Raw genomic sequence first — 23,480 nt, 5'->3', positions numbered from 1 at the left:
TAGCATTTATTAAATAAAGCAGACATGCTTGTTCTCTTGCTTCAGTTTCTTTGCCTAAACTGCAATTGACCCTCACCATGGGACTGTTTTTTTTGTTTGTTTGTTTTAAGAGACTTTCCTTTAGTTCACATGCTGGTTAATCAGATCAAAGCCTGAAAAGCAAACTAACCATCTACATGGGATTATTTTCAATCTGCCTCTCAATGTGAAATAAAATGCAATTGGGTAAGGTGAAAGTGAGAACAGTAGCAGTTCTATTAACAAAGCAGATTAAAGTCAGATATGACCAATATGATCTTTAAAAGGACAACGCTTGTAACTATTCTGACCGGCAAGCCAACACTCTTATGTTGAGGGAAGTGGTATTTACCCTGATACTAGAATAAAAGTAGCAACGAGCATGTATTATATAGTTCTTTTAGCAGAGTTTGTCAGGCAAACCAACTAACAGCAAACTCACAGGAATCCTCCAAGAGGTCCTACCTTTCCCCTGCTCGCAGCCTTTGGAATTCAACACAGGAAAGCTTCAAGGGCAGTTAAGTGCTTTTTCTTTGTCACAAGAGTTTTCATTGCAGTCTTGCAAAGATAAGAGCATTCCCATTTCCCTCCTCTCACTTTCTTCATCACTCACATTTTTGGCAGCAGCAAGAATTCACATTCTAACACAAACTTTCTTCAAGGCTCAGCTAATACTATTTCTCTTCTTTTTACAATAAGGTGCAAGTTGGGGGAAGAAAAGTTATTTACCCTACCATCCAATCCTGTGGAAGACCAAGAACAGACAAAAAAAATTCTCAGTTCTCTGTCCTTTTCAGTGCACTGCCTATTCCCCATTGCAGACTTTTTCAGAAAGGTTCCTGAAAGCACCACTGGAGCAGTTCAGTCGTCTCTCTTGGTCTGATGCACACAGGCTTCACACACCACTGGCTAGAAACATGCTGGAAAACATTCTCCTCTCCTTTAAACAAGCTCTCACCATCTCTCCAAATACGAACAACTTCTATCTGCCTCTGCCCTCTATTTTGGGGGCTGGGGGATTGGGCGAAGGCAGACAAATAGAGAATTATCAGCTCTCAGAACTGAACCCAATTCTCTGCTTAACTCAAAGCAGGGTTCCTCACATCCCAAGAGAGTGCTCTCAAGCAATATGTTATGCAGAAAGGTGGTTGTTCATGCTCATTCACCTGCTCTCTTTCTCCAGAGAATTCTAGATAAATGAATTTGTGAAACATTTCCCAAAATGTTTCATTACAACTGGACCATTCTCCTGAAAAATTCTCAGTTCACTCTAAATGCCAAAAACCTTCTGGCAACCTAAACAGGTCCATGTTTCCTGTTGGATTTTTGTTTGTTTCTGTTGGGGGGGTTGGAGGGGAGTGGGGGGGGGAATTTTTGTTTGTTTGTTTAAAAAAAAAAAAAAAAACAGCCGCACCCTCTACCTCCAGCGATCATCAGACTTCAGTTTTGATTCACTCCCTGAGCCTAGCGAGACTGGGCACAGCCTGTCAACAGGCGGTTCCTCCCACCAGAAGCACTTGCAGCGAAACAGATTGCTGTTCTTCGCTTCTGGGGGTTTCTATAGCGACACCAGGTGTAAGCAGCTTCGCTTCTGGGGGTTTCTATAGTGACATCAGGTGTAAGCAGCACTAGTATGTTGAACTTAGCTAGACATCGCAGCCCTTTCCTGGTGCCTGACAGAAAGGAGAAAGCACGTGGGGGGGTGGGGGAGGAGAAATGTAGGCTCAACCCAGACAAGATGGGAGCAGAATAAATGTACAGCAGAAGCACTTTTGGGGAAAAAGGCTCATGCCACACACCTGCTGAAGGACAGAGGATGAGCAGGCAGGCTGGTACCTGGCAGCTGGAGGGAAGCCATATCCCAAACTATTGCTGCTGCCAGATCCTCAAATAGTAACTGTGGGACAAAGCGTCACATTTCATCTGTATTTGCCCTGAGGCTCTAACAGCTGCTTTGATGCAGGCCACAGAACAGTGATCCACCTCGTTATAACTTGAAGGCTGGATTACCGTATGGCGCTCTGGAGAAGTAACCAGAAGCTCTATATACAGCAGAACAGCAGCTCATCTCAGAGGGAAAAGGGAGCTGGCAACTCCAGACAGCAGCACTGCCCTGACTGGTTTTTCATTACCAAGTGCAATATAAGGTACAAAGCCACACAGGGTCTGAAGCCAAACGTCCCACAAGATTCCTGCTGTCCACCCCAAGAGTTTCAACCTACTCCACTGCTGGTGAAGTTGGCATTAAACGCTTCCCCTCCAGCAGCAGGGCATTCAGAGTCATGGGCTCACATGCCAAATACTCTCCCTCCAGCAGACTGACAACACACAGCTTCTGCAGACTTCAGTGCAAGTAGCATGGAGAGCAGCACTCTTCAAGGAGGCTTGACACAGTTTCCTTCAAGTTTAATAACAATCTTTCCTGTACCATTATTTTGAGGTTTTGTTTTACTTCTCTTCCTTTTCTGTTGCACAGCAGGTTTACTGCAGATCTGGAAATTTCCCATCTCATTACTTTACAAGATTCTACCAAATGTTACATCCTCAGTTGCTTATCCCAGCTAAGGATTTTAAATTAATTGGACATGACATCAAAAGGACCGACCCCTTCTCCTGAGGGCTCGCTGATGGGAACGGGCAGCAAGTCAATCTGACAGACTTGACTCCATTCTGCTAAGGACTCAGAGATGTTGGCAGAGCTCCACTGGTCTAGGTGGTCACTCCTACCGCTTCTTTCGCTTCTTCATCTCTTCTGCCAAACCAAATGAGATGACAGCTGAACTGGATCCATTTACAAACAGTTCAGCAAACAACCCCACCTATTAGGTGCCACTTTATTGCTGAGACTTAGACTCAGTTTAGACGAGTTTCTGGCACTCACAAAAATGGGAATCAAGTAAAAAAGAAAAAAAATCAATGTAGAAATTCTTGCCTATGTGTGCTGGCATGCTGAAACAACTCAGGCAAGAGTAAGACTGCTCCTACTCCACTAGGCAGGGTCTGTTCTGCCTGAAGTGCAGTGATGGGGATTCAGGACCGGACCCAGCTGCTATCTAGATGGGAAGAGGGCAGAACCAGGGGGTAATTGCTCCAGGATTACATGACTGTACCTACGAATCTCACAGACCAACAGTAGCAGAGGAAGGGAAAGGCCATAACCCCCTTAAATCCACCTCTGCAATTTAGTATATCAAAGTTACTAATTCTTTGGGCTGATGATAAAGCACTGTTGCAAGAGGTTCTCCAGTCCCAAGTATAAAGGGCACTCAGCCGCCAGAAGCCAGGACCACATTAGCCTTCTTCAGCCCGCCCTTCCCATCTCATCTACATTAGCAAAAGCAAAGAGCTAAAGTAAATGTTTTGCACCCGAAGTCTTTGTGCTTCGGTGTGGATATGCTCCTTTCCCTCTAGCCAGTAATTAAGACAGGGAGATTTGAGAGAGAAACAAAGCATCCCTACTTCATTCTGAGATCTGTTGTTACTGGAGGAGGAAAGGGAGGGAAGAGTTTGGTCACTTTTCATCATCTTTTTGGCCACTTTCAGGACACTAAAACCTCATGTTGCTCCCTTTTTGGCACAGAAAAATTTGTTTTGCTTTGTTGCAATGGCCCAACTCAGACCCAGCTGCAGTCATAGCTCTTTAATTCAAATCGTGTTTAACAGTTTAAACGAAGGGGACTTTCTTATCTTCCTCTCTGGGTTCACCACAGTTGTGCCAGCTGGAAAATCTCCCCAGATGGCATGTACAAGCACTGTACCCTCACACAAGGAATGCATTAACAACACTCCAGATTCCTGGGAGGCAGGGGAGGGGAAAGAGGTCCAACCCTTGAAAGACGACTGTCCTGTTTTTAAAAGGACAAAGCAGGCTGTCTCCGCTGTGGCCAGAGATGCTGAAATTTGCTTCAAACCATAGATGAGAACATCTCTTCAATTTTAGGGTAGGATTCTATGGTCTTTACAGTGCCACATGATTTGCCTTTAGAAACGAACTTACAAAGAAGGCTCAGAAATTCTCCCTCAGAAGTCTGGGTAAAGTAAAATTGAAGGAGCCGGCACCAGCAGAACTGGATTTTATCTACCAGCAATTCAGCAGTTAAAGTATTCCAATATCCCTGTACCCACTCAAGCTGCATTTGGGATTAGGCCCAATGCCATTATCATTTACACTAGAGCAAAATGAGTGAAAAAAATTACATCTACCCAGAGCAGTAGAGCTTTGCATAAACTGCACATGCACCAAGGGGCACATAGACCTTCACAATGCTAGACCTTGTACTAACAAACAAAGAAGGTCTAGTTGGAGATGTGAAGGTTGGGGGCAGCCTTGGCTGCAGTGACCGTGAGATGGTGGAGTTCAGGATCCTACGAGGAGGGAGCAGGGCAATGGGTAGGATTGCAACGCTGGACTTCAGGAGCGCTAACTTTGGCCTCTTCAGGGACCTACTTAGGGGAATCTCATGGGGTAGGGCCCTAGAAGGAAGAGGGGTCCAAGAAAGCTGGTTAATATTCAAGCGTCACTTCCTCCAGGCTCAAGATCAGAGCATCCCTCTGAGTAAGAAGTCCAGCAAAGCGGGCAGGAGACCTGCATGGATGAGCAAGGAACTCCTGGCAAAACTCCAACAGAAGAAGGAAGTGTACAGAATGTGGAAAAGGGGACAGGCCACTTGGGAGGAATACAGGGACGTTGTCAGAGTGTGCAGGGCTGCGACAAGGAAGGCTAAGGCCCAGTTGGAATTAAATCTGGCAAGGGATGTCAACGACAATAAGAGGTTCTTCAAATACATCAATAGCAAAAGGAAGACTAGGGAAAACGTGGGTCCGCTGCTGAATGGGGCGGGTGCCCTGGTAACAAAGGATACAGAGAAGGCAGAGTTACTGAATGCTGCCTTTGCCTCAGTCTTCACTGCTAAGGCCAGTCCTCAGGAATTCCAGACCTTGGAGACAAGAGAGGAAGGCTGGAGAAAGGAAGACTCTCCCTTGGTGGAGGAGGATCAGGTTAGAGATCTTTTGTCCAAACTTGACATCCATAAATCCATGGGCCCCGATGGGATGCACCCACGAGTGCTGAGGGAGCTGGCGGATGTTATCGCTAGGCCGCTCGCCATCATCTTCGAAAGGTCCTGGAGATCAGGAGAGGTGCCCGAGGACTGGAAGAAAGCCAATGTCACGCCAGTCTTCAAAAAGGGCAAGAAGGAGGAGCCAGGAAACTCCAGGCCTGTCAGCCTCCCCTCCATCCCTGGAAAGGTGATGCAACAGCTCCTTCTGAAGGTCATCACTAAGCATGTGGAGGACAAGAAGGTGATCAGGAGGAGTCAGCACGGCTTCACCAAAGGGAAATCATGCTTGACCAATCTGATAGCCTTCTATGACGGAAGGACTGGCTGGGTAGATGAGGGGAGAGCAGTGGATGTTGTCTCCCTGGACTTCGGCAAGGCTTTGGACACTGTCTCCCATCACATCCTCCTAGGTAAGCTCAGGAAGTGTGGGCTAGACGAGTGGACGGTGAGGTGGATTGAGAACTGGCTGGATGGCCGAGCTCAGAGGGATGTAGGCAGTGGCACAGAGTCGAGTTGGAGGCCTGTGGCTAGTGGTGTCCCCCAGGGGTCAGTCCTGGGTCCAGTCTTGTTCAATATATTCATCCATGACCTGGAGGAAGGGACAGAGTGCACCCTCAGCAAGTTTGCTGATGATACTAAACCGGGGGGGAGAGGCTAACACACCAGAAGACTGTGCTGCCATTCAGGGGGACCTGGACAGGCTGGAGAGCTGGGCCGAGAGGAACCTCATGAAGTTCCACAAAGGCAAGTGCAAGGTCCTGCACCTAGGCAGGAATAATCCCATGCAGCAGTACAGGCTGGGGGTTGACCTGCTGGAAAGTAGCTCTGCCGAGAAGGACCTGGGAGTGCTGGTGGACAACAAGTGAAGCATGAGCCAGCAGTGTGCCCTTGTGGCCAAGAAGGCCAATGGTCTCCTCAGGTGCATTAGGCAGAGTGTTGCCAGCAGGTCGAGGGAAGTGATCCTGCCCCTCTCCTCAGCCCTGGTGAGGCCTCACCTGGAGTACTGTGTTCAGTTCTGGGCTCCCCAGTACAAGAGAGACATGGAGCTCCTGGATTGAGTCTGGCGGAGGGCTACAAAGATGATTAGAGGGCTGGAGCACCTCTCCTATGAAGAAAGACTGCAAGAGCTGGGCCTGTTCAGCCTGGAGAAGAGAAGACTGAGAGGCGATCTCATCAACGTGTACAAGTATCTGAAGGGGGCGTGTCAAGAGGATGAGGCCAGCCTCTTCTCCGTGGTGCCCAGCAACAGGACAAGAGGCAATGGGCAGAAACTGAACCACAGGAAGTTCCACCTAAACCTGAGAAAAAACTTCTTCACTGTGAGGGTGACAGAGCATTGGAACAGGTTGCCCAGAGAGGTGGTGGAGTCTCCTTCCCTGGAGATATTCAAAACCCGTCTGGATGTGATCCTGGGCAATATGCTCTAGGTGACCCTGCTTGAGCAGGGGGGTTGGACTAGATGATCTCCAGAGGTCCCTTCCAACCTAAACGATTCTGTGATTCTGTGATAGGGTTTATAAAGAAGCAGATTCCTTCTATGCACATACAGCTTTCTAAAGGCAACCACCACTGTGGTGTGATGCGTGTGGTATGAAAAGTGATCAATTAGTTTAGAAAAATATGCTTTGAAGAAAGGCAGGAAAACATGTTGCCTTACAAATTAGGATTTCATTGTCCATTTAGCAACCAGTTCTAACCCAACCATTATGGTCAGAACTCTTACAGCAATAGATCCCAGGTCAGACCAGTATAGGATGAATTTTCCTACATCACCAGCAGTCATCAACTGAATCTGTCTCTATTACAATTCATGCCAGTACCCTAATGTCCAAATCCTTCCCCTTTAAAGAGGAAAGAAAGAGAGCAAGGCAACACTTTGTCATGGCTGACAAAGTTATGCAAAGTTTATCCTTACTGTTAAATGTTATTATTCTTCCATAGTGGGTTTATATGCAGCTTAAGGTAAAGGGAAATCATTCTAAGCCAACAGGTAACTGCACAACATACTAAGCTAACTATAAAATGATAGAAAATTCTGATTAAAACATTCCAGGAGACTGCACATATGCTTAGCCTTACAGTCTGTCTATTGGAATTGGAAAGAGGTATTTGGGAGAAAACCAGTAATCACTTCTGGAAGGGAAAAAAAAAAAATCCTTACTCTTTCAGCTTCCAGCAGGATTTACCACTCAATTATGTGAGACAGCTCCACACGTGCTGAGCAGATTCCTGGCTGGATTAAACTTCATTCACTCATTTCCTGCTGTGCTCCTCCACTACGTCCCTTTACTGAGACGCAGGCTGTTGGCACTGCCCTGTTGGTGCAGGACCTGACAGTTATTTCCCTGGATTAGTTGACAGGGAGCCACGAAGATTATGACTCAGAGGGCTGACAGAGTTCAAGAGGCTCACGTGCAGTACCACAAATCAGCTGAGGATGAGAGGTGGAAGAGGAGGTGAAGAAGTGGAATGAGAACAAGCAACCGTGGCCAGCTCGCTTCTGCTCCAGCCACAGGTTGGTACGTGCGAGACTGTGGTACCAGTGTCCAACCTGCATAGCACAGTGGTGGTAAAAGAAAATTTGACCCAGGCAAATGGGCAGTTTTCTGATTTTAAACACACAGTACCACTACTCACTTCTGAATAGTGACAGTCCCATCTCAGATAAGCTCAAGGTGATAAAGCTGAAGTAAGAACAGGTCTAGCTCTTAGACAAGATCTTTTGGCAAAAAAAGCAGGAGAAAAGACTTAATCTTCCTTTTATCTCAAGTTTGATCATAAAGCTCTCTGTTTATTTTCCCCCCTCCCATCTGCAAACATAGGTAATTCATTTTGAAACGGTACAGAATATGGAGGTTTCCACATCATCTGTTCAGCAAAAGTACTGCACGTGCACAGAGCAAGCCAGGGTGGCTGCGTCTGTAATGCCTAGAGCCAATTCTGTGAGAAATCCCTGTGCCTCAGAGAGGATTCACCATATTAAACCCACATCTGTCTTGAGCACAAGCTGCTGTATGTAAAAAGCTATGCTGGAGAAAAGAGGGAAAAAGATTGGGGGAGAGGGAGGAGAATATGCAGTTTGAGAACAGTCAACTCATTACACATGCTAACAGTATGTATTGAATATCAATCTCCCCACAAGGGCCATTAATGTGAAAAATCCCTGACCTCTCTCAGATTAGCTGGGAACTGATGATCAGAGCTGGAGAGAGGCTTAAACCAGTCAGAACATAACAGAATAGTGTTTAAAGGCATTGCACGTTGAGCCATGCAAAGCATTACTTCCTTCTCCTACCAGGAAAGGGTGCAGGCTGCTCCGCAAAGCAAATAAGTACCTCACAAGAAGGGGAGGTTCTCAACCAGCTATCACAACCAGCTGTGAGCCAAGAAAAGAGGAGTCAAGAGAAGCAAAGTCAGTCAGTCACACAGGCCTAGAAGCTTAAAACAAAACAAAACAAAAAAAACACACCACCACACACAGAAAATGAGCTGACTCAAGCCATCAGAGCAGCTGGTCTGGAATTTAAATAGACAGATATATTCTTCCCCCTCAAAAAAAATTTTTTTTTTGCTAGCCATCAGTAATCTTAGAGGATTTTCTTAGCTTTGTTTCCCTTCTTGTTTCTAGGAGACAGAACCTCAACTAGCTACTGCAAAAAAGAACAAACCAAAAGGAAAGTGGGGCAAGGAAAAACAAGGGGAAACAAATCAGAGGATAGAGCATCAGCATCAGAAGCAAAAAATTCAACACTTTCTTCTCCACAGCCCCCTGCAAAGCTTACTTTGCTACTCACTGCATGATAAACAACCCTAACAGAGACCAAATTAAGGAACTTTGGGTTTATTTCACTTGTCATCATAAGAACAGGTGAGTGAAGATGGCAGCCGAAAGACCATCCAGGGGGATATGATTTTCTGCCTTATGCTGTCATATCTCCCAAGTCAAGAGCCCCACATGAAAGTGGTGGCCTAGAATATCTGCAACACTCCATGCCTTTAGCCTTCATGGGAGACATGAAGAAAAAGCTGTCCTGTAATGCAAGCATCCCATCAAACACTACCAGAGTAAGCAGGGGCAAAAGCCTCACTAGGGTCAGAGAGGAGAAAAGATAAAAGCCTCCAAAAAAAAAAAAAAAAAAGAAAGAAAGAAAAAAAAAGCATTAAGAAGGGATGGGTAACACTCAGCTCTTTGGCACCACTGTGGAGCTGGAATGAGCTTGGGTTGCATTGGGAATAGCTTATTTGAGGAAATTGAGAGACTCCAGGAAAAAGAAAACCCAGAAAAGCAACAGTATTAAAGAAAGTAGTAATAATTTAAACAAACCAGAAACCAGAGTAAGATTCTGCTCAAAGAGCCCCAAAGCTTTTACTGTTCAAGTCCCCATTCAAACAAGCATCCGTAGGCTTGGTCTAGATGAAGTCAGGATGCCTGTGGCACCTGCTTTGATCACTACCAAATGAACCTAGATATGCTGAAACTGGTTTCAGGACAATATAGAGCCGTTGCATAAATTCAGCTTTCAAGGGTAAGACACAGGAGCAAAAAGCATGCAAGTGTCAGGATTGCTAAACCTCAGCAGGTGAGCAGAGGGCTGAGGAAATAATGGGAGCACCTGGAAGCCAGCTGAGGATGACCAAGTTGCACGCACAGGTCTTGATGCAACTGAGCATGCGTCAGGATCGGCTTCCTACACCAGCCTCGTGAGAAGTTTCATTGTATAGTAACTTCAAACAAACAGGAACAAAAATAAATAAAATCAATGAAGCCAATGAAACAGTAATGCCAGGATTCTTGCAAATCACACAGACGAGAAATTCACTGGAAATGAGAATGGAGGAAAAAAATGCAAGCTGAACTTGCAGCTGCATTTGAGATCTGCACCAGTCCCCTGCTCATGTTTTAACTCCTTAACAAATGCTATGTAAAATGGGCACAAAAAGATTGTCTGGACTGCAACAAATCACATCAGCATCATAAAACAGGCTAGCCGTGGCACAAAAGCAGCAAGTCAGATGAAACATCAAATCGTTAAACGCACATCCAGCATATTCCATAGGTCTCCCACCCAGACCCTGTGGTGCTACCAACAACAAGAATTCCTCTGCAAAGCCCCAAGGCCCCACATAACCTTCTAATCCCCCCCCCAAAGAACCCCCAGGTGTCCTCATGCTTGTTTACATTGATGTTTGGCACATACAGGCTTATCAGATGAGATCACTGTTAACAAAACTAGTTTATCTTTAGTTGTTCAGGAGCCCTAAGCACCTCAGTCTACTGCACTTACTTTCTTCTTTCTCTCCTTGCCCTCTTCAAGCATGAATATACTCAGCGTCAGAAGAGATGCAGAGGAAAAGGCAACACACATAGAAATATATTTGCCTGTCTCCAGAGTTCAAGCACAAAGGATGTAGTAAAGTACAGATGTAGATCTCAAACTGTCTTCAGTTAACGTAAAACAAACAAAAACAAAAAACAACAGTAACAAAAGTAGTAAAAGGCCTTATAAGGACTCAGCTGGAGAAGCTCATCTCAACGCACTGCAGAAACCCTATGAGAAGGCAGACAAACTGAGGTATGCTCAGCTGCGTTTACCTTCAGGGCGCTCTCAGAAAGTAGTCCAGGTGAGGTTCCTTTGAAAGTTCTTTTCCTGTTGACACAGCTCCAAATGCTGACAAGCTCCATACCAAAGCAAATGAATACTAACGAAGCACAGACACCTTGCTCCCAGCGGCTCCTGACAGAAGAGGGCATGAACTGGGCAGAAGACAACAGAGCAAGCAGGGCAGCCTGTGATGATCACAGCCTAGAGACTTTTTTGATCAGATGAGTCTTATCCATCTGAGACTGCGTATCCCCACCACGTTTGGTTTTTGGCCCAGACATCATAATCAATATGACCTGTTCAAAGTTGGGTGTATTATACAAAGTACACTTCTACTCGCATAGACCTCAGATTAAAAAAGCAATGGCTAACAGGGAACATTTTTAACTGGTTTTTAGAAGTAGGGAAAGGCAAAAGTTTCTAGTCAGCTTTACCAACCCCATCTCTCATTTCATCAACCAACACAGAATCCTTAAGTGTCACTAGTTTGTCTCTTGTACACCTGAAAATGCCATCTATAATTCTTGCCAGAAGTTCCTTTCTTCCAACTCTAGCTTTCATGTCTTAAGAGCAAGCCTATGCTGCTTGGAAGTACTGCCCTCCTTCTTGCCCTATAGCTTGCTGACCAGCAAAATAAACTAGCTTGGAGGGAGAGCCAAGTTCATATTGCACTTCTACGATCCAGTTTAGAGATGGCCAGAGTATCTCTATGTGGCGTTACATTGGGCAGTAAAGGCTTTTCCTGAAGAGTCACTCTTCTCTCTTCCCAATCTATTCCCATTATGCTATCATATCTTTCCAGCTAAGTCATAGGCCTCCTCCACCTCAATACCCATGCCTCCACTTGTTATCCTTTCAAAATTTTTCAGGGGCTGCTCTCTTTCAGAGAAGTCCCACCCCACAGACGAGTAACTTTTGACATGCTCCGCTCCTCTAGCGACACCTGAGAGCTGGCTAGAAAACTGGGTGAGCGAGGTGAGCTCCAACTTCAGTAAGACCAGAATCTGTCCCAGGATGTCTATGATTTTCACTAAACGTGCGAATCAGAGCCACCTCTCCACCCCTCTGCTCCCTCTTGGAGCTCTTTTGTTGTCCAAAGTATCCTTCTGGATGTCTCCACTTGGACTTAGACTGAGGTTGATAGATGGGTTGCATTCCAGAGAATCCACACGCAAGGGGCTATTGGCCTGAAATTTTTCTCACATTTGGATGAGGAAGCCAAATGGCAAGCCAAAAAACATGGCAAGCCAGAAATCACAGGACATACACAAGGAAGGTTTTTTGCACCATCAGCTGTCAAGTCATAAAAAGCATCACCTGCAACATTAGGTACTCACTGGCTCGAATACCCCACCGATTTACACACAAGTTCAGCACACTACAGAGCCTAGTTAAGAAGGCCAGAATGTATTTAACTCCCAGCTTAGACCAAGAGAAGGGAGAGCTAAAAGGGATTCAGTTAAAAATTGACACGTAACAGGCAATCCCTCTCCCATGCCAATTAAACTAACAGTGCCAAGTCTTATCATTCTCCTGTGCTAAGAGACTAAAGACAGGTTAATAGCCTCCCTATCAGAGGCCATATTGGAAACACCCTGGATCTTTAGGTTGACATATCAGTCCTGGTTTATCTTAGCTTTGAAGAGCATGATTAGTGACTCACCCTGCTGGATAAGCAACGAGTCCGGTTCTGGGGTCGCAGGCTAATCCTCTGCCTCCCGACACGGTTATCCCCAACACTTTTTCCAAGGTCACCTAGTATATGTGAAAAAGAAAACAGGAAGTATCATGAGAAGAGTGCTGTTCAGATGGACCCACGCACAGATGCTGATGCTATGATGCTTCACAGTGGCACTGAAAAACTACATCCCCTAGAAATCACCTACAAGCAGCCAGTAATAGAAGTGACCCTACTCGTTCTTAATATAGGTATACCAGCATACTGCTGAGGTACAGCAAAGGAGTTACTATTCTCCCAATTGCTTTGTCTATGAGCACTGCAAAACACTGCAAAGGCAAAGCACTGCAAGCAACAGCTAGTACCGAGTGAGAAGTTGGGGTATATGTTCACTGCCCTGTGATTCCCATCCTCCCAACAAGAGCAACAAACCACTTTCTCCAGAGTGTTTCCCTGGGAGTCTTTTCCAGGCCGACTTGGCCACTCTCGTCCCCTCTCCTACAGCAGGTGGTCCAGTCTGGTCTCAGCCTCACGCTCCTAGGAGCTGAACAGTCATTTTTTCCCTGCAGTGCTTGAATTGGAAGCCACATCAAGTGGACTAGTGCAGCCCTTCCCAGGGATCCCAAGAGAGGGAGCAGCTCACATAATTGGGGTCACAAACCCACATACCAATGGCCCATTCAAGAGACAGCACCAAAAATATGCTTGCTTTCTCCCCCTGAACAAAGACCTCAGCTATTTCAGGAAAGAAAATAAATGCAATTGCAAAAAGCTATTTAGAGGATACAGAAATTTATAGCCAGATCTATGCAGCAAGAAGTTGGGAAAAGCAAAAAGAAAAGCTGACCAGGGCCAGGGTGGGGGGAGACGAGACATTTTAGGGGAACGCTGTCAGGCAGAAGCAGCATTAGAATTCAGCAGTTTCCCTGGAGCAAGAGGTTGCTATGGGATTACACTGCACAAAACCCAGTCTGTGGCATGAGAGAACTTAACCTCCGAGAACTCTGCTCTCAGCCCTGAGGTTGTTCTAATGGACACAAAATTATTCTCTTTCCTTTACTCTTTCCACAGCTTGGTTTTATTTATTGTCTATTTTATGCATATATTCCTCCTCAGCATTGCTATCCCTGCCAAATTCATGGATTTTACAAGATCATAGTCTTCTGGTTTTAATTATCATCATCTAAGTAATACTTGGTTAAGGTCTTAAGGCATGGATGTGGCACAAGAAATTATTATTGTAATAATTACTATTAATAATAGTAGCTGCCGTGAAGACCAACACCTTATGTTTATACCAACATGGTGCACAAAGACACAGAGGCAGAGCAGGCCTCTCCACACTACCTGGACAACACAGCTTACCAGACCTGAAGAAGTCAGCTGTAGGGTGAAAAAACTGTCACCTTCTCTGAAACCTAGAAGTAGTATCATACACAGAGTTACCATGCTTCAACAGGTAGAACAGGGGTCAGGCTCCCTCAGCTCACTTAAAGCGAGCCATCCATGCTTCAACTACTTCCAATTTGGACTGGCTTCAGTGACACGTTAAGTGGAAGATTTTATATCCCAATCTCTGGAGCAACTTAGTCCCCATTCTTCTTCTCCCTTTAAGTAGTAATATGCCCCAGATGTTTTGAGATCATGTGAGAGAACACAAAATTGTCCCCTTCCCTTGCAAAATAAGCATCTCTGCAAACATGGCTTTTACAAAATTTCCACTGGATTTTTCTTTAGTATAAGAACATGCTATTAAAAATGCATCCACAAATCCACCAGCAAAGCAAGGAAATACTTTTGCTTCAACGCAATATTCAAAAGGAGGAGGGGAGGGGGGGGGAGGAGGGGAGACTAGCAAGGGTATCTATTCTTCCAGATTTGTTACAATATTTCAAAACACATTTATTTTTAAAGTAACCTGACAAATGCATGGAAAAAAAAGAATCCAGCACTTGTACTGCTGAGATTAAAGTTCAGAACATAGTTCCCAAACCATCAGATCAAGAGAGGTTTAAGTTCCACAGAAACCGCACTCTTGACAGTGAAGGAGAAAGCAGGAGAGACACGTGCCATTCAAGCGCTCCCATCTAGATAAGACACCAATTATTTGATGCTGGCAGCAAACAGGTTTAGCAATACTGTGCTCACACGGCTCAGCACAGGCTTTAGTTCAGGCTGCCTGTAATTGTAACTGTCCTAAAAGGCACTATCTGACCTTGGCTGTGCAGCTAACAGTATTCAGTGGCAATTCAGCAACCTACTTTCACCAACAGATACGTTTTTCCCTCTGCAAGGGCATACCTTTAGCCTCTCAGTGTGCAGTCCCAGACTGCAGCCAAGCTGATCTAACAGCTACCTCTTCTGAAAGGAACGGCTCCTTCCTCATCCCAGTGACACCTGCCATCCGTTTCCCTCGCGCCAGCAGTGCCAATGGCAGCTGCCTCCCCAGCAAGCCAAACAAGCAGAAACCCTTTTGTAGCTTTTATTTTCTGCTTACTAGCTGAGGGAACATCGAGGGAAGCCACAGGGCGCACAGAGCCAGGGAAAATAAACACTCACCTCTTTCACTGGCAACTAGATCAACCCTGCTGTACTTCCTGCATCCATGCTCTACTTGGCGCTATGGAAAAGTCGTCCCATCTAGTAGCTTTTAAGAGGGAGAAAAGCTGAACAAGAGCACCAACTCATTGGTGATGGTACTATCACCCCACCATCAGCACCATGTCATGCTTGCTCCACCTCTCTCTCTCTCTCTAAGCCCTGCAGAGACCCCACACTGCTCTGCCAGAAGATTGTATTAATGGTGATACTAGGAGGTAGAGAGTCTACCTCTTCTCTATGGTGCTCAGCACACAGCTCGACACAAAGGAGTAGCCCCATCTTCAAGTCCAATTGGTCTACTGCCAATTAGTGTCTTCTGGCCTCCAACAGATCACTCATCCCATTAGAAAAAGGTAACAAGCGTCAAGGTCATTCTGCCAGTATTGCTAGATCCAGCGCTGCAGAAACAGATACCTCTGCTCAGAGACCCGTAATTAACTTTTTGGAAAAGGCTACTCCTCTTTGCTCCTAAACTTAGCTTTAAAACCTTCCTGCTGGAGAGAGTCTGAAAGGCAACCCTTTGAGCCTACCCAATGGATGCTCTTACAACACCTCGGTGTGATAATCCTTGCATATTGAAAACAACTTGCCTCTAAAAGGAGTACGCACAAATTTAAGGAGTATGCTCCATGACCAACCGCTGGATTAGGTGACATATGGGCAAGAAATAGCTGCTCATCAAAAAACTTGACAGAAAGATGAAAAACATTTCAGATGGGGAAAAAAGATATGTAACAATGCAGTTTAAACTGGATTCCTCTCAACTCACCAGCTAAAACTGAGAAATGATTAATACAACTAACGAGGGCGGAAGTGCACTAATGTTTACTTCCTAATCTGGAATTAAAATCGCCAGTAAAAGGCAAATTTGTCAGTATAGATCTGCCACTATCCCACTTCTGAAATTAGGACTTGCAACAAGATAGGAAAGCATTTCTTTATCTAACAAGCAGTTTCCCCATTCTACCCAGCCAAAATCACTGTTACTCATGCAAGTCACCCAGGCGGGCCAGCATGTCCCAAACAGAAGGAAACTTCCAGGCACAACTTTCCAAGTCTGACCTGAGCTAACAGCCAGACCTGGAGAGCCCCACTGCAGATCTGGGGAAGCCAAGATGCTCTTTACTAATAGCTCCCACAGCGTTCCAGTTGACCTCCCACAATTAGCACACACATCACTGCTTACTCGGGCCTTCACATCCAATAAACAGGCCACCTCACCACTCTCATCCAAGCCTAGAAACAACTGCAGGACTGAATCTATAATTTTGCGTCCCCAAATTACAGGCACAGAAAGGAGGCTGGCTTTCCCACGTTCATTACTTCACACTGAAGCTTCTATTAATAACATTTGGCACTTTCAGTCAAGGATCTCCAAGCGATTTGCAAGTGTTACAGAACGTACTCATAAGCAACGTGCTTCTGGAGTTCACTTTACATCACAACCATGCTACCTTAGAACTATCACATCTCCATTTCTTTACAGTCAACTTTTTCAAATTTGAAGGCTCAATAACAAAGTGTCAGGCACCAAAAATAGAAAACAGAACTTCAGATGTGCTGAGAACCCCTGTCTTGCAAAACCTCCAATATTCACCCATTTTTAGAGGCTTAAAGCTAAATTTGCCTGCTCAGTGCTACACCAATAAGTAAAGAAATTTGAGTGCCTAAGCAGATTGCCTCCCCTGTTCCTAATACTTCAGGTCCCAAGACCATCAGGTAGCTCCCACACCCACTCTGCCTGCTAAGATCAGACCAGCAGTCCTAAACTGCACGACTCCAGCTACTGAAAGGGTTTCAATACAGCCAGGCCTTTGCAGGGAGAGAGGCTTTGCTGCAGCACAGCCCCAGTTGGAACTTGCAGGTCATGGCAGAGAGCAGCCATCGCTTCCCTTGGGTGCAATCCCACACGCTGCAAGGAGAAAAGCCCACACCTGCACGACTAAGCCATGGCATCTCTGCCTTACTACTGAAGTACAGACAATCCTTGCAGAAAGGCTGCTAAATAGCCCCCTGCCAGCTTTGTCTGTCTTTTCAGGAAACAAAACATGTGACCAGCTGCTCCCAGCTCTCAGAGGGACAGCTTCTTACTTGTTCGAGCGCTCCCTGCTATTTTGGGGAAGCTGAAAGACTAACCACAAGCAATTGTTTCCACATGTTAAGAACAGGACAACACAGAAATCTTTTAAGGATCAGCTCAACATCCCCCTTCCTACTCTTTACCTCCCTGCAAACACTCTCCTCCTTCCCGTAGTTTGCATCCCTTTGGATCTGTCTACACTGTGAAGCCATGCAATAGGTACAGGAGGTAAACACTGCGGCCTTGCACATCTAGACAGTACTTCTTTAGAAAGCAGCATAGGGCCCTGAAATCACTCCTTGAAACACATCCCCCTAGCACAGACGTCATTCCATGAAGATGGATCCCAAAGACGGCAATCAAGTCACAGTGGCAGTGCAGCCTGATCTAGAGCTGACAGGCCTCTCCCTGCAGCTTTGCAGTTATACCGTTGCACCCTTAAGGCCCGCCTGCCACCACTGTTCCATAGGCACCCTTGGGTCTCCTTAATACCCGCCTGCCACTATTGCCCCATAGGCACTCTTGAGTCTATGCCTGCTGGCCCACCAGCAGAGTTCTGCAGCCTCGCTTCACCTTAAAGAAAGGAAAAGAAACTTGCCAAGAGAAAGCCATCTTTAACTGCAGCCAACCCTCATGGAGTTTTCACCATACACCGCATGACACTGCTCCTTACCCCACCGCTATCCCCAGGCCAGCCGCAAAAGTCCGAGCAGGATTTCAGACCTTCTCCATACCTAGATGCTGTAAACAAAGAGTTTTCTGGCTCAGTCATCTCACTTCTTATCCTCTAATGCTGTCCATATTCTCTTCTCAGCCCTAAAGTTCAACATTCTCTACAAACGCAATTTATTTAAGCACAGAAATAAAGTAGCAAAGCACCGGAAAGGATACATGCAACTCTCCAGTGTGCACAAAGACCTCCCAGGAAAGAAAAGTGGTAGTGGTACACAGGGCTACCAGTATGCCCCAATACCTAGAGCAACAGGCATGAGGCTGCAGCCTGGGAAAACCACATCCAGTGAACAACCACGCCTGTTCTAGACATCATGAGATTGGCCACCTTGGATCACACACCAGTATCTAGCCCGGGATCCTGCTTCCATTCACAGCCATAAGTGAAGGGGAAAAGTCTGGAAGAACAGTATCATAAGCGAGTGCATGAAGAAAGAGTTTAAGAGCGGGGAGTGCAACTTTGATTCTTTCTCACCTCTTATCAACCTCCCCGTCTCAAAATTATTCTCAGTTTTTAACCTATTTCAATAGGTTTCTCCACCACAAACTTATCCAGGATATCTTTAAAAGATTAGCATTTCCAGCATCCTTTGGCATGGAACTCCACATGCCTGTAACACGCTGCATGAAAAACCACTTTCTTTTGCATGTTTTAAACCTGACTTCTACTAGTTTCATTTGCTGCTCCCTTGTTCTTGTACTAGAAGAGAAAGTGAACCATCAGTCCTTGTCTACCATCTTCATGGTGCTCATGATTTTAGGGGTGACATCATAGCTGCCTATAAGTCACCTCTTTTTCAAGTAGAGGAGTCTCCACTTACTAAGTTATCAGCTCTCATGGAAGCCATTCCAGACTCCCTGTCTTGGATCAGCTTCGATGCCATTCTGTGAACCTCCTTCCAGGTCTGCTATATCCTTTTTGAGATGGACAAGAGGAAACACCAAGGCTACATACAGTTTTCAAGATGTGGGCGCAACAAGTGTTTATACAACAAAACAATATTGTTTTCTACTTTGTTCACCATTCTTTTTCCTATTCATTCCTTACACTTATCTGCCTTTTTGACCTTTACGATCATTCACAGACAGCAGCCCAGAGTTCACCCAGCTCAAAGTCATGGATAAAAGCTCTGACTGCTTTGCATTTCAAAACTTACCCCCAGTTTTATCCTCCCTGCTCCCCTACAGAAAAAGAAATCCCGTTCTTCTTGAATCATTAGCTTGATTTCAACTCTCCCCTTTCCTTTGCATGCTTTGTGAGCTTTTGCTTTATTTGCTTTTTGCTTTTGCTTTGTGAGCATTTATTTATTCATGAACAGGACCATCCTCAGAAGTTCTTGGAGTATAATTATTCCATTCCACTCCAGAAAGGCTACTTCAATAAATGTCCACATGTAAACAAGACCTATTTTAAAAGCCCTTGGTATATAGGCCAGGGTATAACTGGCCAGGGTATAACACAGTTAACATCTGAATTTATTTAATTAACTAACAACATCAAGTCAGCATGAAAAGACAACATCTGTCAGAGTTGATCTATCATCCACTGCATAACGTGCCTGCTCTCATCCTTCTGCTGCCTGAGTGTGGGCATATCAATAAAGTATGTGCAAAAGCACACATTCCTGAGAAAGTGAGATACACAGAAATCCCACAGACATAAGTAACCCTTTGGAAAGTCTTCCCTAGCACACCACTGCGGTCATCAAACAATCAGTTACCATCCTGTCTGAGGAGCAGCTACATAATCATCTGTTCCTTTGCCTCAGGAAAAATGCTTTTAGGGCTAGGCTTGAGACCCCAATATGCTCCAGCGCTGGCAATATACTGACACACAGAGGACTCCAAAGTCAGGGCCAAGTTTCACAAAAGCAGTGTGATTTTTTATGCCTGTCTCCCTATATTGTGCTCCCCAAATTTGCAGCACTGCTACAAACATTCCAATGCATTTTCTGTGCTGCCACACAGCAAAGCTATATCCATGTACTCAGGCATCCAACATGTGAAAATGCATTGTAGCTGTACGTTGTAACTGTACATTGTCAGTGTCAGCATTTAAGCTATTTCTTACATAAGTGAAATTTGATACAAAGTGCCAAATTTCAGAGCTGGCCCTGGTTGTACATCTCCTCTGCTACTCTGAGCCTCACCGCAAAAAAGCACGTTTAACCTCCAGGGAGCAGCGCATACATTGTAGACTAATCTACCGTCTGAACATGCTGTCTGATCTCCTGCTACTGCTGCAAAAAAACAAAGGCTTGAAGTTTTACATTTAGCACTGCTGTGCTTCGCTTGGCACGTTAAGCACAGAACACTAATTACAGTACACTGTTCTACTTAAGAGGCTGTCAGCATTTCCACTGTAAAGCCTTTATTTCAGGGGTTTGTAACGCAGCTGTGAAATATTCACTATGCGCTTGAGCTTCACATGCAAAGGTCTGGCTTTGGCCCAGGTTACTCTGCCTGTTTGTTTTTTGGATGTTGGGGTTTTTGGTTTTAGTCGGGGAGGGGAAAAAAGGTTGAAGATGTGTGGATGGAATTAACTGCGGGAAATGTCTGACTTACAAGAGCACACAAACCAAACCACCCCGCTCCACAGCTGGTTTCTGTCCCTCACTCACCCAATGCCTGCCTTCCTTTTTGTCTGTCTGTGCCCAAAGAATATGCATATATTCTTTAAAAAAAGAAAAAAAAAAACTGGAAGCTTTTCTGTCTTCTCCCTCCTTTCCAGCCCGAGTTTTCTGTCCCTCAGCATCCCGTGCTAGCGGAGAAAGCTATCTTGACAAGCTTGGAGACTGAAAATCTTCCACCTGCAAAGGAACAGCAGTAGGGCAAGCTTCAACACACCACCAATTCAGGACACCTCTGCCTTGATAGGCCAGTCTCCATACCTCTTGCAATAAGCCTCAGTCACCACAATCATTGCCAGCTCATACCAATTGCCTAACTGACCCCTCCAGGAGCTATTTCAAGACCAGATTGGTTTCATGCAATCCATCACACAGATTGAAGCAGCACTCACAGGGTGAAAGGATCCTGAGCTATGTCCAACCCAACCCACAGAGCAAGCCCTCGTATTTTATTCAGTTCAGAAAAATCTGATCAGAACATCATCCACAATGAGCAATTGCCATTTTCAGACAAGTTTGAATACCGGAATAACCACAAAGATCTTTTTGCCTTAAGAACAAGGGAGGGACAATCTCCTGCAAGGTAAGTGACTGGCACCTTGGCACGCAGTAGGCAAGGGTAGGTATTGACTCGCCTGAAGGTTTGGAATCAGATAGACGTGTGAAGTGTTACGTTCTGAGCCCTGCGGAAAAGCAGAGGTAGGATGGGGTGGATTGCTAATGGAAATGCTAACAGAGCCTCAGTTCTAATGGCTCTGCCAGGTGTCACTACAATGCTTATGCGGGGGTGTGCACACACGCTTATTAAAAATGATCCAGGCAGTCAAAAGAGCAGGGAACAAAACAGAAAGGGAGGTGGGAGAAAGGGAACAGGAGGAACCCAACGTCTCTGCAGGCTGTCTACACGTGCCTGCACACAGCGTGCGTGCGTTCGTCTGACTCTCCACACACCCTCTTTTGCCTGCTCTCCCCTCCTGGCCTCCTCACTGTGCTGGCTGCTTTCAGTCCGGTTCCAGCTGTCAGGATTGAATTCCTGACCCGTCAGCCCCAGCTGTCTGGGGCTACGTGCTGGATCTGCTCTCTTCCTTTTTTCATGCACCTGGAGTAAGGCAGTCCCAGGAAGGCCATAAACACAGTTGTGTAGCCCTGGGGGGTGGGTGGAAGACTATTAAAAGCGCCTTCACCAGAAACCATAAAGAGCAAACTCGGAACAGACAGCAACACACATCTGCAATTGTTTCTGGGCCCTGTAAAAGAGGATACGTGGAGGGTTAATTTCCTACCAGCTTCTGCAGTGTGACCAAGCTACCATTAAATCATTACCTTCTGTTTCTCCACTTAACACCAGCCTGATCCTCCAATCTTCTCTTCCCCACCCCCATGCCCACACCACGGTCCAATTTCTTCTAAAACACTGAAGAGATGAGGAAAGGCATGTGCAACCTTATTAACCCTGGATGGAGACACTGCAAGCAGCATCTCTCCTCCGTCTCCCATTCAGGTGTCACCCTCAACCCTACTGTCCCTAACGCAGACTTTCAGGGGATTTCACAAAACCTTCAGAATCTCAGGGCTTTCAGAGGTATCAAAAGGAGAAGAGAAAAAAAAAAGAAAAAAAAAAGTAACATTAAACAGGCTATAGGTTTGCTGAGACGTAAAGAGTTCCAGACTGATTTATTCCAGACCGAGCATCTGCACACGGAGTCAATCAGACCAGCTCCACGGGCAGGCAAGCCCTATGGGAAACAACAGGGAGAGATGCATCCTGTGTGGGCAGGCTTCAAAGAAGCCATTCCTCGAGTTCTTGGGACCAAGAATCGTGCAGCATCACTTCTTCACAAGGAAGAGATTTTTCCAGTTTGCACACGTGCGTTATTTTTCTGTAAAGCAAAGACATCAGGCTAGATAGCAGACTTAGGTAAGGGATGCCTTTACTCTCCCACCTAGGTAGTTTGTCCTGTGATTCTGTCTTCAGAGGAGAAAAAGGAACCAATTGAACCTTCCCCCCCAGCATGGAGAATTAGCCATAAGAGGATTAGGCACAAGTAAGGACTTGCAACGCTCCCCCATCAATCTGTCCCAACAGTGGAAATCAAAGAAAGCAACTTCTGGCAATGGGCAGCTCACACTGCTGTATATTGGTCTCCTCCAAAACCATGCACAGGATCTGCATACAGGCAAAGAAAGTGCTTTAGTGAGAGGAAGAAATATTTAAAAAAAAAAAAAAAAGTAAATGCAACTCCCTTGGGCAGCGTTTCAGTTACTCATATAAGGGTTTGAAATCAAGCAGGAACAAACGGTTCTCCAAGCATAAGGGTCACTGTTTATCATCGTTAACCATCACTTCCCAGATAGGAAAGCTCTCTCCACAGTCATTTTCCCCCCTCCATTTTACACAAGCTTTAGCACTCACAAGAAGCGAGACACACGAAGAGGGAACAGAGCCAAACAGGGACGTGGGCAAGGGCTGGCAGGATTCCTCTCAACACGGCTCTGCCAGAGCACCTCCCCACAGCCCAAGCCCCGAGCTGGGCCCACTCATAAATACAAACGGCCAACAGCTAAAGTCCGTGGCTTCGTTACAGAGGCAGGCATCCACTCCAAGGAAACTGTGGCAACTTTGCATAACTTCTGACTCCCGAGAAATTCAACACACAGGCCTTAACACAGTGTTTCTAATACTGATACCACCATGGTGAGCAGCTCAGTCCTAAATCACCTCATGCTGAACTCTATAAACAACACATACATTCAAACTAAACATGGACACAGGGAAGATACACTGCAACAGAGGGCTCAGAGAGCCTTCCTTATAGTTAACCCTGCACAGTGAAACCAGAGAAGAAAAGCTACATCTCAGCCCTAAAAAAGGCTGAATCTGCAGGGGGACTTGGTGATGGACCTTGAGAACAAGCAAAAAAGTAGAAACATACAGAGACAGCACTATGCAGGGTGAGGAAAAGGGTGAACAAAGGGTTTTAATAAGCGTTTGGCTGAGGTGACACGTGTAATTCATCTGCAATTTCCTTATTCGTGTATAACGCCCCATGCCAAATCAATTTATTTTTATTCTTTATC

At 45.6% G+C, this 23,480-nt stretch overlaps 1 protein-coding gene across 6 annotated transcripts in view; it reads right to left on the bottom strand.

Annotated features, from left to right (window-relative positions):
* MAPKBP1 (mitogen-activated protein kinase binding protein 1) overlaps positions 1–23,480 on the bottom strand; it is a 100,439-nt gene that overhangs the window by 57,608 nt on the left and 19,351 nt on the right. For all 6 annotated transcript variants that reach the window (XM_068945964.1, XM_068945966.1, XM_068945965.1 and 3 more), the window contains one exon: positions 12,345–12,436. In XM_068945964.1, the coding sequence (XP_068802065.1) occupies positions 12,345–12,436 (92 nt within the window). The remainder of the gene's footprint in view (positions 1–12,344; positions 12,437–23,480) is intronic.

This window comes from Struthio camelus, chromosome 5 (genome assembly GCF_040807025.1).
Source record: "Struthio camelus isolate bStrCam1 chromosome 5, bStrCam1.hap1, whole genome shotgun sequence".
Classification (NCBI taxonomy): Eukaryota; Metazoa; Chordata; class Aves; order Struthioniformes; family Struthionidae; genus Struthio; species Struthio camelus.
The sequence above is the reverse complement of the archived record's forward strand: the minus strand, read 5'-3'. Positions and strand labels throughout refer to the sequence as shown.